General features: G+C 48.3%; 1 protein-coding gene across 2 annotated transcripts in view; it reads right to left on the bottom strand.

Annotated features, from left to right (window-relative positions):
• Nucleotides 1-25,929, bottom strand: part of SHISA6 (shisa family member 6) — a 161,620-nt gene that overhangs the window by 21,433 nt on the left and 114,258 nt on the right. Inside the window, exon 4 of one of the 2 annotated variants that reach the window (XM_066565670.1) lies at nucleotides 5,162-5,224. The exons of the other annotated variant lie outside the window; for it this stretch is intronic. Within the exon in view, the coding sequence (XP_066421767.1) occupies nucleotides 5,162-5,224 (63 nt within the window). The remainder of the gene's footprint in view (nucleotides 1-5,161; nucleotides 5,225-25,929) is intronic. 2 annotated transcript variants of the gene reach the window in all.

Below are 25,929 nucleotides of genomic sequence, written 5' to 3'. Positions count from 1 at the left end.
ACTGCAAACTGGGACCTGCCCCCAGCTCTGCCAGGGCCTCGTGGGCAGGGCAGGGAGAGGGATTTTGGAAAGGCTGGAATGGTTTGGTTTGGTTTGGTTTGATTTGGTTTGGTTTGGTTTGGTTTGGTGTGGTTTGGTGTGGTTTGGTTTGGTTTGGTGTGGTTTGGTTTGGTTTGGTTTGATTTGGTTTGGTTTGGTTTGGTGTGGTTTGGTTTGGTTTGGTTTGGTTTGGTTTGGTTTGGTTTGGTTTGGTTTGGTTTGGTTTGGTGTGGTTTGGTTTGGTGCGGTTTGGTTTGGTTTGCTGTGGTTTGGTTTGGTTTGGTGTGGTTTGGTTTGGTTTGGTTTGATTTGGTTTGGTGTGGTTTGGTTTGGTTTGATTTGGTTTGGTTTGGTTTGGTTTGATTTGGTTTGGTTTGGTTTGGTTTGGTTTGGTTTGGTTTGGTTTGGTTTGGTTTGGTTTGGTTTGGTTTGGTTTGGTTTGGTTTGGTGTGGTGTGGTGTGGTTTAGTTTAGTGTGGTTTGGTTTGGTTTGGTTTAGCCTGGTTTGGTTTGGTTTGCTTTGCTTTGCTTTAGTTTGGTGTTGTTTGGTTTAGCCTGGTCTGGTCTGGTCTGGTCTGGTCTGGTCTGGTTTGCTTAGTTAGCTTAGCTTTGCTTTGCTGTGCTTTGCTTTGCTTTGGAAAGGATCAAAAACCCCCTCAATTCCAGCCCTGCCATGGCAGGGACACCAAGCCCTGCCCAGCCTGGCCTTGGGCACTGCCAGGGGCTCCAGAATTAAACCCAGGATTTGGTCTGAGACCTTGGAAAAGGCTCCCAAACTCAGGTGGCAGAAGGCAGAATGTGGATTTGGAGTTTAAAGCAGAGACATGTTAAGCTAAGTGGAGGAAAGTTTAGAGTTTCAGAGTTTAGATATAGGAAAAAAAAAGAAAAAAGATTCCAGACAGAGGTAAACAAGGAGTTTAGAATGCAGCACTGTGGGTTTGTGTGCCATAACAAGATTGGCTAAGAAAGCTCACACTGCAGCATGAGTCCATAAGACAAAATATTTAAAGATTGGGTCAAAACCATAAATGTCCTTGTTGTCAGTGTTTTATTGGTCAATAAATCCTTAAAAGGTCCTGTAACTAAGAGTCTTGGGACCTTCTGAGCCATGCTCTGAAGATGTGAGCCAAACACACCCTTCCTGCCTATGTAAAAGATTAGAAAATAAACCCCATCATCAAAAACAGCTCAGAGGTCCCAAATTCCTCCCAAAATTCCCCTCAGGTGAATTATGACACCTCCCACTGCCATTCCAGCCCTGCCCAAGGTCAGGACACCCAGGTCTGGCTGTTCTCTGGGTTTCATGCTGCACATCTGATTAACTTCTCCTTTCCCCCCATACATTTCTGCTGGGGATAAAGCTAATTTAAACAGCCCTTAATTGTTCTGATTTTGTAAACAGTGTCTTAAACACAATAGACACAAAACTCTCAACAAATTGCTGGAGGAGATGTGACAGAATGGGGAATCATTTTCATATCTTCTGGGATTGCCCCAAATTGAAGCTTCTGGTCTGATGTTAGAAAATTGATGCAAGGATTTTTTCAGCAATATATCCCCCAAAGCCCTATTAGTGTGTGGGAAGGGAGATGCCCTGGATTTCTGAAATGAAGAAAAGAGAAAGAAGCAGGAAAAGAAAAGGATGGAAAAGAAAGAAACGAGAGAAGAGGGGGGAAAAAAGAGGGAATAAAGGGAAGGAAGGAAGGATTCCAGGAGGGAAGGAAGGGAAAACCACATTGCTACATGAGTCCATATAGAGAAAACTGTTAAAAACCCACACAAGTACAGCTATAAAATGAAATTTGCCTCCATCAGAGCAATCCCAGGCATCATCCATGGAAAAACACTGGGCCAAATTAAAACCTTGAAGTAATTGGCTGCTCATGGTGCTTTACCAAGTATTTTTTGAGATGATTGTCAAATGCAATTAACTGACATAAAAGTCGTGATATGAACTTCCTTCCAACCATATTATTTGGAAATGTGCTTGGTATTTATAAAGATGTAAAAAAAAAAATGTTTATTAGGTGCTCTTTAGGTTAGGATAATTATGTATGCACTAAATATAATGAGATGAAACTTCAGTAGCAGTAAAAAATAAAGCAATAATCTGTACAGAAACTGAGCCCAGGCAGTCAATGTGTATTTCTGTTATAGCTGATGCTCAGTTCTCTTTTGTGCCCCCAGCTCGGTTTTTTCCTTCATATTTTAATGTTTTTATGGGAAAATCATTTTATGTGCTTATTTCGTGTGAAGGCTGAATATCTAAGCAAGATAAATTAATGTATCAAAAGATTTAGCTGCATTTCATATGTAAAACTTGGTTGTGCTTAGAGCCTAATACTTGCTCCCTCCCACTCACATTTTACATACAAATCACTACATTTCCTAAAACTGCTGTACAGTTCTTCATTTGCAGCTCAAATCTGCAGCTGAGGTAGAAATAAAGTCTAGAGTTAAGGAAATCCACATGAAAATTCAGTTTTCAGTGGAATTGGGGTCTAAATGCTGTCACTGAAAGCAGAATTTCAGCTGATGTTTCTAAAGGGCTGTAGGAGCCTCTGGAATGGGACATTTGGTGTCCTGGGGGGGAATTTGGGGCAGGAATAATCCAGCAGCAGGGATTTCTGGCAGGTGTGGGATGCTCAGGGTCACTGTGGTTAATTCAGAGCCCTCAACCACAGCAGAACTGAAATGCTGGGATTGCAGCCCCTGGGCTGGGAGAGTCTGGAACTGAGGAGTCCCAGGAGGGGATGGAAGCTAAAGCTGATCCAGTGCCAGAAAGAAGGAGGAAGAGAAGGATGGAAAAGAAAGAAAAGAGGGAAAAAATGAAGGAATAAAGGGAAGGAGGGAGGGAGGGAGGAAGAGAGAGAAAGGGAGGGAGGGAGGAAGAGAGAGAAAGGGAGGGAGGGAGGGAGGGAAGGAAGGAAGGAAGGAAGGAAGGAAGGAAGGAAGGAAGGAAGGAAGGAAGGAAGGAAGGAAGGAAGGAAGGAAGGAAGGAAGGAAGGAAGGAAGGAAGGAAGGAAGGAAGGAAGGAAGGAAGGAAGGAAGGAAGGAAGGAAGGAAGGAAGGAAGGAAGGAAGGAAGGAAGGAAGGAAGGAAGGAAGGAAGGAAGGAAGGAAGGAAGGAAGGAAGGAAGGAAGGAAGGAAGGAAGGAAGGAAGGAAGGAAGGAAGGAAGGAAGGAAGGAAGGAAGGAAGGAAGGAAGGAAGGAAGGAAGGAAGGAAGGAAGGAAGGAAGGAAGGAAGGAAGGAAGGAAGGAAGGAAGGAAGGAAGGAAGGAAGGAAGGAAGGAAGGAAGGAAGGAAGGAAGGAAGGAAGGAAGGAAGGACATGGGCCCCTCCCAGGGGCTCCAAGCCCCATCCAAGCTGGCCTTGGGCACTTCCTGTGACTCAGCTGCCTGTGGTCACTTCTGATCCCGCTGGGAATTGTCCTCCCCAGGATCTCACAATTCCCAGCACTCCTTCCAGCCCTCTGTGCCATCCTGCAAGCTCTTGTGATGTCTCACTTGAAAAGTCCAAATGTATTTTCAGAGTCTCCAAGCAATGGCTCAGCAGCAGCACACACGGATGGAAGGAACAAAAGCAGCCCTGGCCATCTGGATAACTCAGAGAGAGAGATGTACCTCTGAATCACACCCTCATTTGTAGTCAGCTCATCCCAGTCCCTCACAACAACCACCACATTATTAAGGCACAGGAAGCACAAGGAATCCAAGACCATCAGTGGATCTGCCTTCAGTTGTTTTGGTCTCTTAAGAACATAAAAAAGCAAAGCATCTGTTAGGAGCAGAGGGAAGTGGGATTGTTTTGTCACATTCCCTGGAGTGCTTGGGTGCAGCGGGACCCTGATGCTGGAGCTGCATTAAAGCTCCTGGGCAGGTCAAGGGCAGCTCAGAACCCAGCAGGGGCTGGATTTTAAGAATGAGTACCAAGACCAAAGAGAAGACAGCACAATTTCAACCCTATTTCTCCATTTTCTTTTTTTTTTTTTTCTTATTTTCCCTCAGGAAAGTAAAAAAGTAAACAGAATAAGTAGTCAGGAACACTGGAGGCTGTCAGCTCGGGCTCAATAAATACTGCTGTGGCACTGATGAGTTTAAAGCTGACACCATTCCTCCTGGAGTGTTTGCAAGACAGAAAATGAAGTCCTAATAGCACAGGCTTACCATGGAAGCAATGTTTGGGCTGAAGAGATGCCTGCCTCCTCTGGGAAGGAGAAACCCCCAAGGTTTCAGGGGATCTTTCCAAGGGCAATTGTTCTCCCACCCTCCTTAGCAGCAGGGAGGTTTCTGTATGTGAGCACAACTTGCAATAAATCAGCTCCAGAACAGTCAGGACGAGGTTTCAGAATTCAAAACAAACGCCAGGACAAAAAAAGAGTAACAAATACAGAGATTCAGAGCTGCCAGAAGTGACAGAGATGAGATGTACTGGGAGCTTAGAGCAGGAGGAATGGATCCCATTCCAAAGGCACAGGGGACAGGGAGGGACACGGACAGGACCGAGACAAGGAGCAGCAGAAGAGGGGGGAGAGCAGAGGGGACCTGAGGGATCAGTCAGAGCTTGGTCTGGTGGCACAGACACTGGGGACCAGGGTTTGGATGCCAGGGACTGGGCTGGGGCTGGATGGACCTGAGGGATCAGTCAGAGCTTGGTCTGGTGGCACAGACACTGGGGACCAGGGTTTGGGTGCCAGGGACTGCATGGAGCCAGGGGATGCCAGGGTTGGGCTGGCTCCAAGGGAAGGGGACACAGCCCAGGCTCCTCTGCTGCTCAGGGAAACCCAAAGGAGGGGACAGAAGGGCTGGGGGACAGGGCTGAGCAGAGAGAGGCCATGGGGGAAGCAAAGAAACATCTCCAGGCTAGGACAAGTGGGAAACAAAGGAGAATCTTGGAATTCGACACAAGGCTGATCAGCACAGTCAGAAAAGGCTGGGCCATATTTCCCTGTGCACACTGCTGAAAATATGGTCCTGTGTTTAATGTCAGTGGGAGCCACCAGGCATGCAGCACTGCCAGAGGAATATTTCCATTAACATTAAACACATTTGGCACCAGTAAATGTTACTGGCTGGCAGAGGAAAGTTACAACGTGTGTAATTTTGCTCTTTGCTTTCTCTTACCATGTGTAGGTGTCTGGTTGTCACTGTTTAGTATCAGGTGATTATAATTTTGTTCTTGGTCATCTGAAATTCACAGAAAAAAAAAATCCCTTTAAGAACCAGCTTAGCATTGCCACTGATCTGCAGATGATAATTACAGCTCACAGTATCACAGGAAATCTCAGCATGATTAAAGAAAGGAGAAGGAAATGCTTAAGAAAGCAGAAGATTCTGTTATGCAGTTCACTTAAAATTCCAGATGCAAAGAGAGCACGATAATGGGAATCTGCTCCCCTTCTGCTGAGCCTGCAAATGAGGGCTCTCTGCAAAGGTGAGAATCGTGTCCAGGCAGGAGCACACCCTGGGTGTGCTGGGCTGCTCCTGGAGGCTGCTCCAGCTCCATCAGGGCTTTGCAGCTTTGGAGCGTTCAGGATGTGAGCCCCAGGCACCCAAGCCCAGCCTGTCCCACTGTGAGCACAACCACCACCAGCACCAGGTGCTGTGTGGGCACAGAGAGGAGTCACAGGTGTGGCAGGGCAGGGGAGCCATCCATGGCAGAGCCACTGCTGGAACTGGCCCGGGAGAACAGCTCTACCTCCTTCCCCTGCACTGAAATCACCAGATGAGGGACTCCTGAGAAGCCTCCATGGCCCTCAGCCTTCAGTAAGGACTGAGCTCCTTGTCCAGAGCTCCCCAGCCTCAGTGGAGCTGCAGCAGGGCAGGAGGAGAGGAGATCTCTGGGGTCCTTCATGTCCTGCCCTGCTGCTGCAGGGGGTCACTCCAGGGCTGCTCTGCTGTTCCCAAACCTTCCATGACATCTGCTTCCCCCAGAAGTTCTGGGTCATTTCCTTCCTGCTTTTCAGACCAATTCCTTCTTTCCTGTCTTCCAGGGACAGGAGAAGACATGAAGAGAACCCCCCTTATTCCTGCCCAGCCCTTTATGACCACAGCTGCTGTGTTCTCCTTTCCCCTTGGTGCTGACACCATCCCTTTGCTGTTTCCCTGCTTTGCCTTGGGTCCCTGCCACTGCAGCCCCCTGTGCTCCCACTGCTCCAGATCCCCCTCAGCCCTGGGATGTGTTTCTGAGAGAGCCCTGAGAGCCCAGGACAGGGTGGAATCTCTGGATTATCCCCAGTCAGCTCCCCTTGCTCACACAAACCTGTGATATTTTTATTTTCCTGATTCGTGTAAAGTCTGTGATCCTTTGTGGTTCCTTACTGCTTTTCCAAGGAACTCTCCAATTGTTCTCCAACACAGAGAAGGCTTTTTAGCATTCCTGCTTCAGCCCAAGGCATCTCATTTTTCTCCATTTAATCAATTTATTTGCAGGCTATTTATCCAATTTGTCAAGAACATTTTAAACTCTAATCCTGTTCTCTAATAGACTTACAGTCATCCAAGGTTCATATCACCTGCAAATTTAATAAGTGAATTCCTTTCCCACTAGGAACAAAGAGACCAAATCCAGAACCACACCAGGGCCACCCTTCCCCTGCTATTTGGTCCCTGCATGGTCACTCAGCCCTCATTAACAACCTGCTTCTCTAATTAATCTCACATTGCTTTGCTAGAAACTGCTGGAACCCTTGCTGAGGTCATGATCCTTGATAGGAGTTATTCCTCCCTGGCTATAAAACACAGGGGGAAAGCAAACAAACAAACCAAAAAATAAAGTTAAGTTGCCATGGGTTGTTTCTGAGTGTTGGCTGCTTGTTGATCTCTCTCCCTCGCTATGGGGAGTGTCTGGGTGCAATCAGGATTAAAATCAGGGTTTATTTATTCAGGTGACATCAGTCTGGGTATCTTCACCTGCTTCCTGCTCCACCCCGAATTCAGGCACTCCTTCTATCCCAGACAGATGGGAAAATGGGAGGGTTTTAGCCTGGCAGCCAGCACGAGATGAGCAAACCTTGAGAGGAGCTCAGGGACACCCCAAGTGCCCTTCAATAAGAGCCCTACAGGTTTCCCTGGTTGGAATTTTCCTTCACTGTTGGTTGCTTTCAGCAAGGAAAAATTCTGCAGGAAATAATTTTGTGACTTTGTCTCCATTTCTGCCACCCAATGTGGCCAAATTTCACTTTAATGTGAAAACCTGACCAGAGGATGGGGGACAAGTAAGACACTGGATATTTCTGGAACCGCTGTGACTGTCTGGAGGGATTTACAGAGCTGTGGGATCAGATGGGTTAATTTTCACCTGGTTCCCAGCAATCATGATGGAGATCCCTGCTCACCCCTGGAAGTGTTCAGAGCCACATGGATGTGGCACTTGGGGACCTGGTTCAGTGACCATGGAGGTGCTGCTGGCTTGGTGGCTGGACTGGATGACCCAAAAGGTCTTTGCCAGCCCGAGCAATCCTGCCTGTGACCCCATGGGCTCTGAGGATGGACACTGTATCCTCTCTCCAAATGTTTCTCCAGTGTCCAGCCACCCTTGCAGTGAGGCTGCAGATTTTGCTGACGTTTGGGGGGAATTTTGTGTGTGAGGGTTGGTGCCCTTTGCCCTGGCACCACTGGGACGGGACTGGCTCCACCTTCTCTGCTCACCCCTCAGCTCATCACAGGCACTGAGGAGATCCCCGAGCTTCCTCCTCCCCAGGCTGAGGAGCCCCAGCTCAGACCCTGCAGCATCCCCTGGCCCTGTGCTGGTCCTGCCCCAGTTCAGGAGCTCTGCTGTACTGGGAGCCTCTCACTGCTCCCAGCACTGCAAATGTTCCCCCTCAGGGCTGCTGATGCCTTAAGATTCATCTTTCCTATTTCCCAGGCTCTGCACTGCACTGGTAAATAACTCTGAACTGCACAGAAAGTGTCAGCAAGGTCTCCTCCCAGCTCAGGCACACAGAACAATCCTTTCCCAGCCCCAGAACCAAGGACACCGCTGCAGCCTCAGCCCCAAAAAGTGCAAACAGCAGGGAATGGAGGAGAGCAACCTGGGAGGGTGGGACTGCATCACCTGGAGCTGGGATTGGGCACTGAACCCCAGCGTGGAAATGGAGCAGAACTCATCAAAGGGTGAAAACTCCTGACTCTGAGTCCATCCTGGGCCCACCTTGGGTGCAGCCCTGCCTGGGCTCTTGCACTGCCCAAGGTGCATCCTTTGAAGGTTTTCTTAAATAAATTCCCACTTTATTCCTTTAACACTGTCCAGCCCCTTTTTCCTTTCCTTTCCTTTCCTTTCCTTTCCTTTCCTTTCCTTTCCTTTCCTTTCCTTTCCTTTCCTTTCCTTTCCTTTCCTTTCCTCAGGTATTTTGAGGCCATTTCTTCACCACCATCACCTGCCCCTGTCAGAACCTGAATTATTGGCATTTTGATGTGGCTGAGCAAATCTGAATGCAGCACTGGGCTTCATTTACCTCTTCTGTAACCCTTTGTAAACACTTTCTAAGCAATCAAATCCTTTAAAATGACGCCAGAGCCTTCCTACACCTCCTCAGGTTTAACAAGATAATGCTGCTAATTGTGAAGTGCCGGTTAGGCGGGAGCTTATCTATTGTCAGACAAGGATCTGAGTTCAAAGCTATTTACCAGGAAACTCCATTAGGGGAAGAAAGGAGCCACAGGGCTCTGAATTGCCGGGACACAAAAGGAAATTTCTGAGCGCAGCTGGAGGAGCCATCAGATAAAATAACCAGCAGAAAGAGTGAGATGTTGCCTGGGAAAAAGGAAACCAGTGCTCCCCCTCCTTTGCAAACACGTGCACAGGAGGCACGTTCCTTTCCATTTGCAATTTATTATTTTATTTTTATTATTATTTATATTTCTTTTAATATATTTTTATATTTTAAAATATTTGGGTTTATATTTTAATTTTATATATTATATTATTATTTATATTTCCATTTATTATTTATATTTCTTTTTCTATTTTTTATATTTAAAATATTTATTTTTATATTTTATTCTTTATATATTTTATATACTGTTATTATTTATGTTTCAAATTATTATTTCTATTTCTTTTTATATATTTTATATTTAAAAATATTTATTTTTATATATTATATTATTATTTATATTTCCATTTATTATTTCTATTTCTTTTATTAAGCAGCCTCTATCCACAAGTGTTCTCGCTTTTTGCCTTCCAATTCTCTCCTTCATCCCAGGACTGATTTCCCAGCTGGGTTAAACCACAATCACCACCTGAATTATCAGCACCCAGGTGCAAAACTCTGGGTAGCTGTTACAGAACACTCTAAACAGCCCCCAAAGAGTTCCCATGCACTTCCTACCTAGAAAAAAATCTCCTTTTTTCACTGATTTAACCTTTCCTTTGCTACTTGGTTTTCGACTTCTCCAGAGCCTATTTTTTTTCTCAGTCTCAAGGATTTCATATGGGAATATTACCAATAAAAACTTGATTTATTGTGTTCTATAATAGAAAAAAAAAAAATCAAGTGTCAGAATATGAAAAGAAAATGCTGTATTTTCCAGCCTCTCTTTCCTAATAAGATTCCTTATGAAATCTGCAAAGCAGGGATATTTTTAATATATGCCAGCTGCATTACAGATACACCTGTAAGTGTGATACAGATATATGATCATTCTGACAGTCATGCTGTACTTTGCATTCATTTTAAGGAATTTATTAAAGCACTTGGAGCTGCTCTGAAATCTGTAGTTAACAGGAGAAAAGAATGGCCTGAAAAGGAAAAAAAAAAGGGGGGGGAAAGAAACAAAAGGGGGAAAAAAGGAAGGAAAAGGGGGGGGAAGGAGAAAAAAAAGGGAAAAAAAGGAAGTGAAAGGGGGGGAAAGGAGAAAAAAAAGGAAAAAGGGGAAAAAAGGGGGAAAGGGGGAGGAAGGGGGAAAAAAGAAAGAAATGGGGAAAAAAGAATAAAAGGGGAGAAGGGGAAGAAGGGGAAAAAAGGGGGCAAAAAAGAAAAAAAAGGGGGAAAAAAGTGGGCAAAAAAGGGGAAAAAAGAGGGGGGAAAAGGGGGAAAGAAGGAAAAAAAAAAAGGCCTGAAGAGGAAGCATCAGCCTATGAAGGGAGCCAGGGCAGGGGTGGAATCCTCGTTCCTGAAGGGATTTACAGAGGGGTGGATGCAGCATTTGGGGCCGTGGGTTCGTGAGTGGACGCTTTGAAGCCTTTTCCCACCTCCACGATTCCATGCAAAACAATTCTTTGCCTCTTGCCCCTCCGCTCTTGTCACCAGAGCTGCCGAGACTGCAGGGCAGGGTGGAGCCTGCTGTGCTGGTGACAAGAAACCCGCTGGATGCCCTCGCCAATGGAGAGAGAAAATCCCTAAATCCCCACATTTCCAGGGCTGAACTCCCCCGTGGGACCCAGGGGAGCGCAGAGCCCCAGGGCAGGGAGGAAAGGAGCCCAAAACTGGGAAAATGGAAATACTTCCAGCAGCAAGCTCCTCGTTCATCACCCTCCGTCGCTTTCTGGCCACTGTTTGTATTCCAGAGGGGAAGCCTGGAGCAATTGTCCTGCAGCTGCTCCGTGGTCACAGAGCTGGGAAGGGGAGCAGCTTTTCCCAGCCCTTTTCCAGGGATTTTGGGCAGTGAGAGTGGCCAAGATCAGCCCAGGGATGGGGGAACAGGGCCCCAAAGCCCTCCTGAGCTGGGTCTGCCCAGGCAGGGCTCAGAGTGATGAGCCCAGGAATATCCAGCCTAATAAATCATCAATCCCAGCTGCCGTTCCTGCGCAGGGTCCAACAGCCCATTTTTACCCTCCTGTGCTGTGAATGTCCTGCTTGCAGAGGGTTCTGCACCTGCCTGGCGCTGCCCGAGCACGCTGACCCCCCAAAATTGTTCTGAGCAAGGGGCGAAGGAGCCAAAGCCGGGAGCTGAGCGCTGGTGGAGCCGGCGGGGCAGGATCAGAGGGGCTGGAAATGCCACATGAAAGGTTGGCCCCAAAGCCTCCGTTTATCCTCATTATGTCAGGTTTTTGTTCTACCATGCCAACCTATTTTCCAGCAGTAATCCTGTGATTCATTCATTGAACAGGATGCTCAGGGACTAAGGCAGCTATTCAGGAGTTATTTTAATCCTCATTAAGCGGTGAATGGCCCTGTTCTCCAGGATCCCACGCCATCCAAAGCCTGCGCTGATTACAGAGCTGTTATTTTCCATGTCGGCTTTTCCTCCCCACCATCGCAGCCTCCCGTGGGATCCTCAGGCTGTACCTGAGCCCAGGTGCGCCCACACCTGCCAGCCTTTATTCCTTTGGAGGAGCAGCCCTGGAAAACTCGGGGCAGATTCTGTTTCGTATCACACGGGGGATCTTTTTAATGGGATTTTGCGAGCACAAATCAGCTGCTAATTAATCACGGGACTTTTGTGTACAGCCCCTGGTGTACCTGGGGGGAGGATGATGAAGGCAGGTGGGATCACGATGCCAGGAGGGGGACTGGAAATGCTCCCCCAGCCCTGCTCAGCCCCAGGTTTGTCTCTCACCACCCCAGCCAAGGTGGGCAGGGCACAACCTCGGGGTGAGGGCACCTGAAGGAGCAGGGATTCCACCTGCAAAACATCCAGTGAGCACCTGAAGGCTGTTGGCATATTTTATGAAAACCCTTTCACCAGGATTTTTCCCCTGAGAAGATGAGAATTCTCAGAAAAGAAATGTAAACAATGATGATCAGATATGGCTGTGGGATGTGGTCTGGAGATGGTTCACCAGCAGGTGCATCTTTGTTTGGTTTCAGGTGAATTGTTTTTAAGTAATGGCCAATCCCAGCCAGGCTCTCTGAGTCTGTCACGAGATTTTATTATCATTCTTTTATAGCCTTCTGATGTCTCCTTTCTCTTTCTTTAGTGTAAGAATAGAACAGAATAGAATGTGATATAATATAATATGTGATATAATATAATATGTGATATAATATAATATAATATAATATAATATAATATAATATAATATAATATAATATATAATATCAGCCTTCTGAAACACGGAGTCAAGGTTCTCATCTCTTCCCTCGTCCTGGGGGCCCTCAAACACCACCACAATCTGTGTGAGTGAACATTGCACTGCACACTTCAGCTCAGTCCTCTGCTGCCTTTTCACCCCTTGTTTTCCCAGCTTGGGGTGTGTTTATTCCTTATTTTAAGGCTATGTGAGATGAAGGCTTAAATGAAATCTAATAAATCAAGCAGGAGGTGAATCACAGAATCACAGAGTGTCCTGAGCTGGGAGGGACCAACAGGAATCATCAAATCCAGTGCCTGGCCCTGCCCAGACCCCAGGAATCCCATCCTGGGCATCCCTGGCAGCACTGGAGCTGCCAGAGCACTCCTGGACTCTCAGGACCATGCCCAGCACCCTCAGGGGGAAGAACCTTTCCCAAAATCCACCCTAACCCTGCTCTGACACAGCTCCACAAGGTGTAGCTGCAGGTAGAAAAACACTTGGCTGCAATGAGCGCTGAAGTTCTGGAGGTTACGGCTGAGAAAAATAAATTAAAAAATTAAAAAATCATCAAGGCTCAGCGAGCTGTGATGTGGAAAAGGATCCTTCTCCCTGAAATATCTGAGTGAAACAGGACTGTGAGTGAGCAGGATGTTCTCATGCAACAGGGCTTGGGTTCACTCACCAAAATCTGTCTGCTGCGTTGGGAGGCTGCACAAATCACACACTCATTCACAGGATTCTCCTCCTCCCACACAGCCCCGGGATCCAGGCTGGAACATGGGAACCAGGCCCACTCATCCTTACACACCAACGCTGCCTCCCTCCCTGCAGCTCCTCCCGTGCCAACGCCAACTGCAGGGAGAGCCTGGCACCAGGGCACGGCAGCTCCTGCTTCCAGGCAGCTACAGCCAAACAGGGCACGTGCACAAAAACAAAGGCATGAGAGAAACGTTTCCCCATCTTTGTGGGAGCCCAGCACATCCCTCTGGCTGTCCTGGGGTGCCCAAACCCTGCCAGGGGGCTCAGAGACCCTGGCACAGAGCCCTGAACACCTGGGGGTTTGATTATGACCTGTGGAGAAAATTACCAACCTTGGATGAAGATCTGCAAGCCATGACAAATTAAATAGAATGATAGTGAAGTTATCACAGGGTGGAAAAGTAGATTTTGGGGTTTTTAGAATGGGGGTTCAGGGGGCAAGATGGAGGGATCTGGGCATGTCCAGCCTTTCTCCTTCTTCTTCTTGGCCTCCATCTTCTGCTGTGATGGTGGCACTTTTGGATTGGTTTAGAGTAGAAGCTCACTGTCTAACATAGGTGATAGCAATTGGGAAGGAATTGTAAACATTGTACAGGTAGTTTTTAGTATAAAGACATAACCCTGCCCAGGGGCAGGCACAGTGCCTGGAACTGTCCTGCTGGATGGACCTGGGCAGGGCAGGAGAAAGAATTTTATAGATAAGAAACAATGAACAACCTTGAGAATGAGAAATGAAGAGCCCTGACTCCTTCTTCAAGCACCAGGCTGGGAAAAGAGACTTTCCAGCTTTTCTCGGGGTCATTGTGACAAGTTAGAGATCCCAACACATCTTGGCTTGGAAGTGATGTTTTTAAAATCAGCAGCACCATGGGGAGATAAAGGTCATGGAGAGCTCCAAATCCTCCCTCTCTCTAAGGAAGCTGATGCCTTTGGAGCACCTTTGGACAGGCTGTTGGCTTGAAAAATGAATGTTTTTACTCCTCATGGGCAGTGATGGTGAGGTGTGTCCAAAGGCAGCTTTTCCTGCTGGCTGAGCAGCTGGAGGCTCTGGAAAAGGGACATTTCCTTCATGGGGATCCCCCCAGGAATGGCTCTGCCCCCCAGAGCAGCAGCCACGGTGCCCTCAGCCAGGTGGGAACCTCTGAACTCACCTGGAGCAGGAGTTCAGCATCCCTCTGTGGCATTCCCTGCTTTATTTGCTCTGATTTTCATTGCTTTCACCCCTTGCTGCCCTTCCTCACACATTCCGGAATAAATCAGGAGAAAAAAACCCAACAAACTGGTGAAAGGACTAGAAGGAATCCAGATGAAGAGAAAGAAGCAGAACTTTCTGTCAGGGAGAGGAAGTTCTGCAGAGCCCAGGGCACAAACCTGGAGTGCCTGGGATCCCCCTCCGTGCCTGAGAACTTCCCACTGCCTTGGAAACACAAATTGGATAAATATGGCCTGGTTTCCTCAAAACCCCAGCAGCTGAGCAGAAAGCATGACTAACAGCAGCCAGCAGAGCACAACAGCAGCTGGGGGAGCAGCAACCTTTGGAAACACGTCCAGAATGGGAAAAAACAGGGGAAACATATGGTCAGGAGAAAGCAGCCGTGTCCTTTAAAAAGGGCATTGCTGGAGATGGAGCTGATCTGAGGAGGTATAAATAGGCTGGGTGTCTAAAGCAGGATTAGTTCAGTGCAATCTTTGGTGGAACACAGCCAGCTCTTGCACATTCTGAGTGCTGAGATAATTATGCAAATACCTTTGGAAGTAACACACGGTCCCTTCTAACCCCATGGTGCTGGCAGAGAGGAGAAGGGGAGGGAACACAAAGTCCTGCTCTGGTTCTCCCTCTCCCACCAAGTGTAAGGAGGAAAAGTTGAGGATGAAATCCCTGTGAGAAGGATTTTTGCTCTGGTTTTCCCTCTCCCACCAAGTGTAAGGAGGAAAAGTTGAGGATGAAATCCCTGTGAGAAGGATTTTTGCTCTGGTTTTCCCTCTCCCACAAAGCGTAAAGAGAAAAAGCTGAGGATGAAATCCCTGTGAGAAGGGCTCTCCAGGGAGTCCTGGGACCTCAAATCCAGGTGGAGAGCAGGAATCCAACCCTGGTCACTGCTTTTCCTCAGGAAACACCAGGGCCTGGCTGTCCCATCCTCCTCCACAGACTGAAAAGGAACAGGAATCAGCAGAGAACCAAAGCCCTTGCCTGCTGCCCTCCAAGCATAATCACAGTCTATAATAATAATAATAAAAGATTGGTTCCATGTAAATTGTTTTTAATTAATGACCAATCCCAGTCCAGCTGTGTCAGACTCTGGTCAGTCACAGTTTTTTTATTACTCATTCTTGTTTAGCCTTCTGATGTCTCCTTTCTCTTTCTTTAGTGTAGTTTTAGTATTTAATTTTAATATAATTATAATATATAATATGATATAATATGATATAATGTAATATAATGTAATGTAATATATAATATAATATAATGTAAAATAATGTAATATATAATGTAATGTAATATAATGTAATGTAATGTAATATAATGTAATGTAATGTAATGTAATATATAATATAATGTGATAATATATAATATAATATAATATAATATAATATAATATAATATAATATAATATAATATAATATTATATTATATTATATTATATTATATTATATTATATTATATTATATTATATTATATTATATTATATTATATTATATTATATTATATTATATTATATTATATCAGCCTTCTGAGGACTTGGAGTCAATTCTCATCTCTCGTCCTGGGGACCCTCACAGCCCCACCACACCCAGAGCCCAGCAGGGCTCTCCCAGCCCCAGCACTGATAACTCTGAGCTGTTAGAAACAGTTCCACGATGCAGATAAATAGACTGAGGTCCTTAACTGCTTTTAAATCACTCTAGAGCCATAGAAATTCACTTGCTCCTCATCTGTCACCAAGGCATGGCCAGCCTGGAGGTGTCTGGGCAGGGAAGCAAAGACTTTCTCTCGATGTGACACAGCAAGGAGCGCCTGTGAGGAGCCAGCAGGGAGGATGTGAGGGTTTGAAATGAATTCCACCCTTCTGCTGATTTGTTTTCCCTGGATGGAGGCTCCTTTGCATGCCTGTCAACTGCTAAACGTGGCTTTGGGCCAGTGCTTTCAGGACAATTAAGATGCAGATGCGATCTAACACCGATCAGAGCCTTATCTTCAGGCAGATAAAGAAGTCACCAGCACTAATCAAGCCCTTAAAATGAGCCATGGCTTTATTGAGGCACAAAGAAAGTGGCTCCGTGTTAGGGAAGAAGGCAGAGCTCTATTTAAACCCTAATCCTATCAGCAATTAAGCAGATGGTTAACTTTAAGCGTCTGCTTAAGTCCAACTGCAGTCACGTTAAAGAGTGGCATTCAAAATAGCGATTCTATAAAAGATCTGTGTGTGGCAGTGTCAAAATCTTGAATTTAACAAGAATTCCCTGCTCTCTTCTGGCAGTGCTTCAATTCCAGCAAAGGGAGAAGGTGGCACAGACTCTCTGCAGGAGACATCACAGAATCCTGGGAGGGTTTGGCTTGGGAGGGACCCTAAACCCACCCAGTGCCACTCCTGCCATGGCAGGGACACCTTCCCCTGTCCCAGGGACACCTTCCCCTGTCCCAGGTGCTCCCAGTCCTGTCCAGCCTGGCCTTGGGCACTGCCAGCGATCCAGGGATGGGCACCCTGTGCCAGGGCCTGCCCACCCTCACAGGGAACATTTCCTGATTCCCAAAATCCCATCCAGCCCTGCCAGGGAACAATTCCTGATTCCCAAAATCCCATCCAGCCCTGCCCTCTTTGAGTTTGAAGCCATTCCCTGGGTCCTGAGCCTCCATCCCTTGTCCAGGGCCTCTCCCCATCTTTTTTTTTTGAGCCCTTTTCAGGCACTGGGAGGCCACAACAAAACCATCCCAGCGCCTTCTCCTCTCCAGGCTGCACAATTCCCCTTTTCTCAGCCTTCCCAAGATGTCCTAACTCTGAGCACCAGCACATCCCTGGTGTCAGGATGTCTGATAGCAGTGCATATGAAGCACAAATTCTTGGAGGTTTTATACACTCATACTATTTATAAATAAATATTTAATTAAAAAAAAAAAACCAAACAAAACAAAACAACGTTTTCCATACATTGTGATTAGAATTTTTCTGTTTGGCCTACTGAAATTACAAACAACTCTTTTTTAAAAAAAATAATTTTAGTTTTTTATGTCTGTAGGCCTCAGAGCAACTTAGTTATTGGGAATGCTGGATTACTGCTAAAGGGAAAAAAATACAGTTTAAAGTCCAGGTATTCCAGGAAAGCTGCCTTGATTCCAAATTGCTTGGAATACATACATCTCTGAATAATGAGTCTGTCCCAGGTGGCAATAAGTTACAGTATTCATCATTGTTTAGGTCTGCTCAAACAGGTCTGATGTGGGGAAATTGTGTAAAATCCACTGCAGTAACGCCTTTAAAAACATCAGCAGTGGTTGTGGGACCCTGGCATCCCTTTGCATGGAAGATGAGCATCCCCTGGATGCCCAATTGTCCCAGTTTCAGAGACGAAAATACAAATCCCACCTAAAAGATGTGAGAGATGCTGTGTGCCACTTACCCTGTGAGGGCCAGGGACTGCCAGCAGTGGGGCTGAGTGGGCTCTCCCTGGGCTGGGTGCTGGGAGGCCCTGCTGGCTCCTTCCCTCTCTCCAGCCCTGTCACTGTGGGACACAAAACAACACGAGCACAGGCCACTGCTCTCAAGGTGAAAAAAGGGAAGTTCATTTTCTGACTCCGACATTTATAGTTCTCCAAAAGTGACAGTGGATTGGAGGGTGGCAGTGCCACCTGTCCAATGACACTGGACAAACCAACAGCCCAACCAATTTCTCTTCTTCCATAAAAGAATGCAAAACAAGGAGTTATTTACAGGAAGTGCGTGAGAAAGTTCGTTACAAGAATGTCAACATCAGAAGGCTTAGAAAATCTCAATAAATCAGAGCGACACAGACCCATCTCCTGCTGCTCCACAACCGAATGAACTGGGGCACTGAGCAGCCAAAGCTCCCCCACATTCTGGCTGCTCCAAAGTGGTGCCAAGGGGCAGGAAGGCACTGCTGAGTCTGCACGTGCTGCTGCAGCTCTGAAACCCCCAGGCTCAGGAAAATGAGGCTGCACAGATGGCTGGGAGCTGAATCAGCTCACCAAGAGCCCAACAGATACACCTGGTGTCGTTTGCTGTCATAAAAACCACATTTCAGCTGGGCTGGGCTCTGCACACAGCAGGTGGTTGGTTTGTGGTGCCAACCATCCCAGTCCAGCTGCAGAGCACTGACCCTGCCAGGCTCCACAGCTCCAGGGGTGCCATGGACAGAAAAACCCTTAGAAGGAGAGCACAGCAGTGAGCACTGGGATGGAAGTGGAAAATCAGCAGAAAATCAGCAGAAAATCAGGGGCTGCCCCAGATCTGGGCCAACATCTGGGGCAGGGAGAGGATCTGGGCTCCAAGTGGAGGTGGAGGAATCCGAGGAAGAAGTGAGGAGAAATGACCCCAAGGAAGAGCACTGGGTATGGATGACTTGGCAAAAGGAGCCACCAAAGGCAGCTTGGGGTGTGTTCAACATTTCCCCACGTCCACCCAGAGCCGCAGAATTCACCTGCAAACCTGCAGGGCTGGGGCAGCTCCCTGTGCTGCTCTCTCAGGTGATTCTCCCACTCTCAAATTTCTCACCTGGCCAAACCCCAGCTGTGCTGGCCCTCTGGAGCCCACACCCAGCTTGGCTCTGGGGTTGTGGGAGGGTTTCTGCCATTTCTGCCTGCGCTCCTCGCTGTTCTTCCCTCTCCTGTCAGCCAGCAGGAGTGAGTGCCTATCACAGGAGCCCGTGGCTCTGGTTTGGCAAGGCCCCAGGGATCTGTGATTCCAGAGGCTCTCTCTGTTTCCAGCAGGAGCTCGGCACTTTCCCCAGTGGATGTGTTAGATGCTTGCCATGGTAAATTTAAATTTCCTTTTGCTGGGAATTCAGCTCCAAGGAAAACAGGGTTAAAGAATGCTTTTACCAGCTTAGTGCACATCCAAAGCACAGGGACTGGAATGAAACACCTGCTCCAGGTGTGGGGAGCAGGAGCTCTTGGAGCTGCTGATCTTCCCTCCTCTCTCAGCACAGCTAAACCCAGCTGCTGGTAGACAACAATTAAAAAAAAAAAAAAAAACAGCCTACATCCTATTTATGTGTTTCCAGCTCAGTCACCATGGCTTTATTTAGGATATTTAAGGCTGAAATTCAAGTTTTTCACCTTCTCTGTTGATTAACCTGGAGGACTGGCCAGGAAGTCCGAGCTGGAGATGTGACACTGAGCTGCCAGCTCCTGATCAGAGGGCAATCCATGCTGCAAAGGGAATGCAGCCAGGGAAAAGGTCAGGAGCAGGCTCTGCCAGGACCCCGCAAACAGCTGTGGGATGGTCTCTGACCCCACCCAGCTCTGGGGGTTCCAGCCATTGGTTTCTCTGGCCTGGATTGAAGGCACTTGAGACAGGATTTCATGTTGGGACTCAGGTGTTTATTATTTCTTACCAGTGAGACAGCCTCCCTCGATCCTGGGAGCCCTGTGAACACCGTCACATCGCCTGCCCTCCCAGGCCTGCTGACCCAGCTCAGGTTGGCTCCAAAGCCCTGGTGCAGGCACCAGCCCCAGTCCCTGGCCAGCACCCCCAGCACGATCCTGCCCATTAACCCTGAACAAACAAACAATCGTTCATAACATCAGGGAAAATATCCTCACCCATAATCACTGATTAGAAATGTTTGCTCATGGCTGGGTATTTATAGCCTGCAAGAGGTAAATGTCACCCTCATTGCCTGCCTTCATGGCAGATATTGTTTAATTAGCAGCCTCTGGGCTGCTGCTCCTTGGAATGGGAGATGAGTTCTGCTTTGTCTGCCCTTCCCTCTGCTCTCCCTCTGCTGTGCAGGGCTGGGAGCTTGTTGGGAGCTGGATCCTCCCCACACTCATGGACACACATGCAGGGTGCTGCTCTGGGCTGCCACATCCAGAGGGAATCAGGCTGGAGAGGGGCTGGGAGCACAAACCCTGTGAGGAGCCACTGAGGGAGCTGGGGGTGCTCAGCCTGGAGCAAAGGAGACTCAGGGCTGCCCCCATCACTCTCACAGCTCCTGAAAGGTGCCTGTGCTCAGCTGGGGCTGGGCTCTTTCTCCAGCAGCACTGACACAACCAGAGCACACAGCCTCAAGCTGCACCAAGGGAAATACAGGTTGGATAGCAGGGAAAAGTGTTTTACAGAAAGGGTGATAAAGTTCTGGAATGGCTGCCCGGGGAGGTGGTGGAGTCCCCATCCCTGGGTGTGTTTAACAAAGCCTGGATGTGGCACTGGGGGCCAGGGGTGAGTTGAGGTGTTGGGGCTGGGTTGGACTCGATGGTCTTGAAGGTCTATTCCAACCCAGTGATTCTGTGATCCTGTGAATACTGTGATCCCATTAATCCTGTGATTCTGTGAATTCTGTGATTCTGTGATCCTGTGAATACTGTGATCCCAATAATTCTGTGAATTCTGTGATTCTGTGAATTCTGTGAATTCTGTGATTCTGTGCCCTGCCCCAGGATGTCTCTCACAGAACATCCCTCACCCCGTGCTGTGGTTTTTGCCTCATCTCCTGAGCCCCTCAGGCTGCTCAGTGCTGTCCTTCCAAAGGCAGGCAGGAGGGTGGAGCAGGTGAAAAGAGCAGCAGGTTCCTGCTGATAGAAACATCTCCAGCTTCCCAAACCTGTGCTGGACTTACAGGGAGGTGTTTCCTTAAGAAAGTCCAGCCTAAGACATCTGAGATTGGTGGTTAGAGCAGACCAGAGAGCAGAATGAGCTGGAGCAACCCCTGATCACAGGAGACCAGTTATGAGCTGTGCCCTGCAGCCCCAGGCCAGGGGAGGGATTAAGGGGGCTGAGGGAGCCAGAGACAAAAATCCCAGGAACCTGAGCTCCTCACACACCCAGAGTGTGGCAGCACCTTCAGGGGTGGGCGGCAGGAGCACAGACAGCCCAGGGCAATCTCAGTTTGATCAGGGCCCAGGCAGGGCTGCCCTCTGCTCTCCGCCCTGAGTGGGATCAGCCCTGAACAGGACATGCTGAGGAGCCTTGTTTTCCAGCATCCCAGCCTTGCTGCCCTTGATGTTTGTTGAACACACTCAGAGGCACTCCAGTCCCCCAGCAGGCTGTGATTATCTCATCTCTGCAGACAGGGAGTTGGTACATGCTCTGACAAACCAAGCAGGGAGCAGCAATCTGCCAGCAGCAGCCTCACTGTGCTTCCCTCCCTGCCAGGGCTCTCCTGTGTGGGAGCCCAGCACATCCCTCTGGCTGTCCTGGGGTGCCCAAACCCTGCCAGGGGGCTCAGAGACCCTGGCACGGAGCCCAGAACACCTCTGGGTTTGATTATGACCCGTGCAGCAAATTACCAACCTTGGATGGAGATTAGCAAGCCATGACAAATTAAATAGAATGACAGTAAATTTATCACAGGGTGGAAAAGTAGATTTTGGGGTTTTCAGAATGGGGGTTCAGGGGGCAAGATGGAGGGATCTGGGCGTGTCCAGCCTTTCTCCTTCTTCTTCTTGGCCTCCATCTTCTGCTGTGATGGTGGCACTTTTGGATTGGTTTAGAGTAGAAGCTCACTGTCTAACACAGGTGATGGCAATTGGAAAGTAATTGTAAACATTGTACAGGTAGTTTTTAGTATAAAGACATAACCCTGCCCAGGGGCAGGCACAGTGCCTCTGTCTGTCCTCCTGCATGGACCTGGGCAGGGCAGGAGAAAGAATTTTATAGATAAGATACAATGAACAACCTTGAGACCGAGAAATGAAGAGCCCTGACTCCTTCTTCAAGTGTCAGGCTGGGAAAAGAGACTTTTAACAATCTCGGGGTCACAGCGACCCAAAAAAACCCCGAGACTCCTGGTGCTGCTGGATGTGCTCTACAAAAGCTCCACCACATCCAGGAGCTGCTCAAACCCTCTGGGTGTCTGAGCCAGCCAAACTCGCTGCTCCCTCCTGCTCCTCCTCACAAAGTCCTGTCCCTGGGGCAGCACCTGCAGGTCCTGGAAGGGCACAGGGTGTGGCAGTGACTGATGGGGGGCTCATGGGCTCTGTCAGCACCAGGACAGGAGTGGCCTGAGCTGGGCACTGGGGACACCATCCCTGTTGCTGGCACAGCGGTTGGCAGGGTGAGGGGGATGCCCTAAGATTTCAGCTTTTGTGTTTTTCAGATCCTGCACTGCGTTAGTGCACAGCTCTGAGCTCCACATAGAATGTGATTAAGCTCCCTTCACATTTTGGTCAGACTAAACAATCCTTCCAGGCCTGAGAAGCAAGGACACCCTGTGCCCGAGGCCCAGAAAAGTATTAACAAAAGTGAACAAAAGTATTAACAAAAGTGAACAAAACAAAAGTATTAACAAAAGTAAATTGGGGGGAGAAAACTGGGGGAGCTTCATTACCTGAAGCTGTAATAGGACAATAAACTCCTTGCAAATAGACCAAAGTTAAATCTGTCTGAAAAACTCACAACCATCATCAGCTTTGGGTGTAACCCCCTTGGGAGGGTTCTGTGTGCCCTTAATGTACCTGAAGGCCCTTCATTAAATATTATATATTCAAAAATATAATATTTGAACTTGGTCAGGTTTCCAAGCCTGGTTCCAGGCACCAGGAGCACACCTGTGCTGCAGCCGTGCTTTGGTGGCTGCAGGCTGGGAAGCAGCTCAAGCTGTGCAGGGGAAGAGGCAAAGCACCACAGAGGTCCCAGCTCCAAATGATGCTTTGGTTTTTACCTTTCCTATTTCCCAGGCTCTGCACTGCACTGGTAAATAACTCTGAACTGCACAGAAAGTGTCAGCAAGGTCTCCTCCCAGCTCAGGCACACAGAACAATCCTTTTCCAGCCCCAGAACCAAGGACACCGCTGCAGCCTCAGCCCCAAAAAGTGCAAACAGCAGGGAATGGAGGAGAGCAACCTGGGAGGGTGGGACTGCATCACCTGGAGCTGGGATTGGGCACTGAACCCCAGCGTGGAAATGGAGCAGAACTCATCAAAGGGTGAAAACTCCTGACTCTGAGTCCATCCTGGGCCCACCTTGGGTGCAGCCCTGCCTGGGCTCTTGCCTTGCCCAAGGTGGATTCTTTGAAGGTTTTTTTTTTAATAAATCCCCATTTTATTCCTTCACCTCTGCCCAGCCTCTGCTCCAGGAGCCTCTCCAGGCATCAGGAGCCACAGGGAGCCCTCGAGTGCTCTGGCCCTGAGCACAGGATGCCACTTCTCTCTCTCTCCCTGAGTAGAAAACAGTTGCCTTGTGTGTTTTCAACATCCTCTATTAACTGCCATCACATTTTATCACTCCTCTGGCAATATCCAGCAACACCTCTATAATTTATTGTCATTAGTTTATTCTCAGCCCTCACAGAGGTCACAGCATGGGGGGAGAGGAGAACTTCATCCATTTCACCACTGAACGTGCTGCAATAATGGCTTTTCAAACAGCTGATGGGAGAGAGATATGAAAAGATAATGAATAATGGGGAATAAAGGAGCTGACCTTTTTCTAACGAGAGGCTCTTTCAGCATGGTGACACTTGGAATTTGGGTGAAACGAACCCTGGCTCCTGGGGCTGTGCTTTCTGACACCTCTGATGCAGACACCTGCCTCAGGGCCGGGCTGCTCACAGTGCCTGTGCAGGCTGGGGAGCTCTTCTGGCAGAGAATTGAACCCTAAAACGCCTCTTTCACTCTGGGGGCCCTGAGGAGAGCCTCAGGGGCTGTCCTGGATGGAGGCACCTGCAGGTGCCACTGTCCTCAGCACCTGCTCCTTGAGGCTCCTGAGAAATGCAGCTCCTGCCCCTGGGGAGGAGCAGCCCCAGCCTTGGGAATGGCCATTTATTGTTGGCATTTATTGCCTGGATCTCCTTTCCAAGCATAAATTTGGTTTCATTTAGGCACTAATAGGGATAGGGGAGTTCCCTCTGCCATACCTGCCCAGCCCAAATGCCTGAGGGGAGTGGCAGCTCCAGAGTCCTTTAAGGGATCCCAGAACTCCTGTGGGTGCCACAGCTGGGGTGACTGTGAGCCTGTTTGGAGCAGCCCCAGGAAATGGGGGGACTGTGACACCCCACAGCTGAATGACTGTGAGCCTGTTTGCAGCAGCCCCAGGAAATGGGGGGACTGTGACACCCCACAGCTGGATGACTGTGAGCCTGTTTGCAGCAGCCACAGCTGCCCAGCTGTTGGAACCCAGGACATTGCTCTGGCTGCCCTGGGGGACTCCAGACCCTGCCAGGGGGCTCAGAGACCTTGGTACTGAGTCAAAACCACCTGTGGGCTTGATTTTAACCCATGGAAACAATTCCCAGCTTTGTGTGAGGATTTACAAGCCACAAGAGTTTGAGTAGAATGATAGTGAATTTATCACAGGGTGAAAATGTAGAATTTTGGAGTTTTAGAATGGGGGTTCAAGAGGCAAGATGGAGGAATCTGGGCATGTCCAGCCTTTCTCCTTCTTCTTCTTGTCCTCCATCTTCTGCTGGGATGGTGGCACTTCTGGGTTGGTTTAGAGTAGAGACAGACTGTCTAACATAGGTGATAGATATCGGGAAATTATTGTAAATAAAGTACAGGTAGTTTTTAGTATAAAAACCCAACACCACCCCAAGGGCAGGGACTGTGCCACAACCCAACCTGCTGGACAGACCTCAGCAGGTCAGAGAAAGAATGGAACAGATCAGAGAAAATAAACAACCTTGAAAAGCAGAACCGAGGAATCCCAACTTCTCTGAGAGCACAGGGCTGGGAAAATAAAACCTTTTCAATACCTCAGGAGCCCTTCCAACAACAACAAACCTGACACCCAGCGTGCCAGCAAATGCCCCTGGGAGGAGCTTCTTGCCCTGCAGGATGTCCCCTGTGAGTCCCAGAAGGGAGCACAGCCCCGGAGCCCTTCCCTTGCTGGGACAGCCCCTCTGCCCCATCCCCTGCCCTGCTGTGCAGGGGGACAGTGGGGCTGCAGCCTGAACGAGCAGCTCAGCTCGCTGCAAGCCTGGAAATGGCTTTTGAAGGCAGAAGTAATTAAAGCTCTAAGTGTGGAATAGGCTGGGATGAAGCAGGGCTTTATCCAGAGGGAGATTGTGGCAGGCTAATCTGATATCTCTCCCTGATAAGGTAATGGAGTCTTTAGACAAAGGGAACATGCTCGATAGCATCTCTGGGGGCTGGGAGGGAGCATTCGACACGCTGCCACATCGGGGACTCATTAGCGCTGCCGAGGAAAACGGGGATTACAGGACAATTAAAAGGGGAGGGAGGAGCTGAGTAAAGACAAGGCAGAAAAGATCTCGTGGCAAAGGGAAGAGTCAGGCTGGGAGGAGTTGCCAGAGCTCCTAAAGGGAACCCCTAAGGCCAATATTGTTCAGTATTCCTATGAAAAAATCTTAATAAAAGTACATAATGTGCTGATAACTCAGGGCTGGGGAGCACTGTAAGGAAACCCAGCCCAAACCTGGCTCTTGGGGCAAACAGCCCTGAGGACTAGAGAAATTCAAACTGGAAGAAATGTACTTCCAAAGCAAGTCAGAGCAGAACCTGGGTGCAGAGGTGACCCAGGAGCCTCTCTGTGTCCGGTTCCTTCCTTGGCTGGAACAACTCGTGGCTGCTTTGGAGATTTCCTGAGCGATTTTTACTTTGGCTCATTGTTTCTCACCTCAGGGTTAAGCTTTGTGAACTCCACCATTCATGAGATTTTTTTTTTCCCCTTAATGAGCTCCCTGTAGATATTTTCAAATTTATCAGCAAGTTAATTAGTTCTGTAAATCAGGATAGCCCACAGTTTTCATTTCCATGCAGTGAGCACTAAAACTCCTGGACTTTCGTTCAGGATTGACAAGCACGAGAGCACTGACTCCACTTTCAGCACAAACAGCTCCAGATCCAAAGGGTGGAGGGGGGAATTTTGTGGCTGGAATTGTGTTTGGCCATGGCCCCTGGGGCTGAGTGGCTCTGACACAGCCCTTTGCCTGAAGCACCATCAGCTTTTGGAAGGTGGAATTTTCATGGAGCTGCACAAACCTCAGGAACACCAACTGCATGATCAGGAGTGTCAGGAACACTTTATTCACTGTC

This window comes from Molothrus aeneus, chromosome 25 (assembly GCF_037042795.1).
Source record: "Molothrus aeneus isolate 106 chromosome 25, BPBGC_Maene_1.0, whole genome shotgun sequence".
Taxonomy (NCBI): Eukaryota; Metazoa; Chordata; class Aves; order Passeriformes; family Icteridae; genus Molothrus; species Molothrus aeneus.
This window is presented reverse-complemented; position numbering and strand designations above follow the sequence as displayed.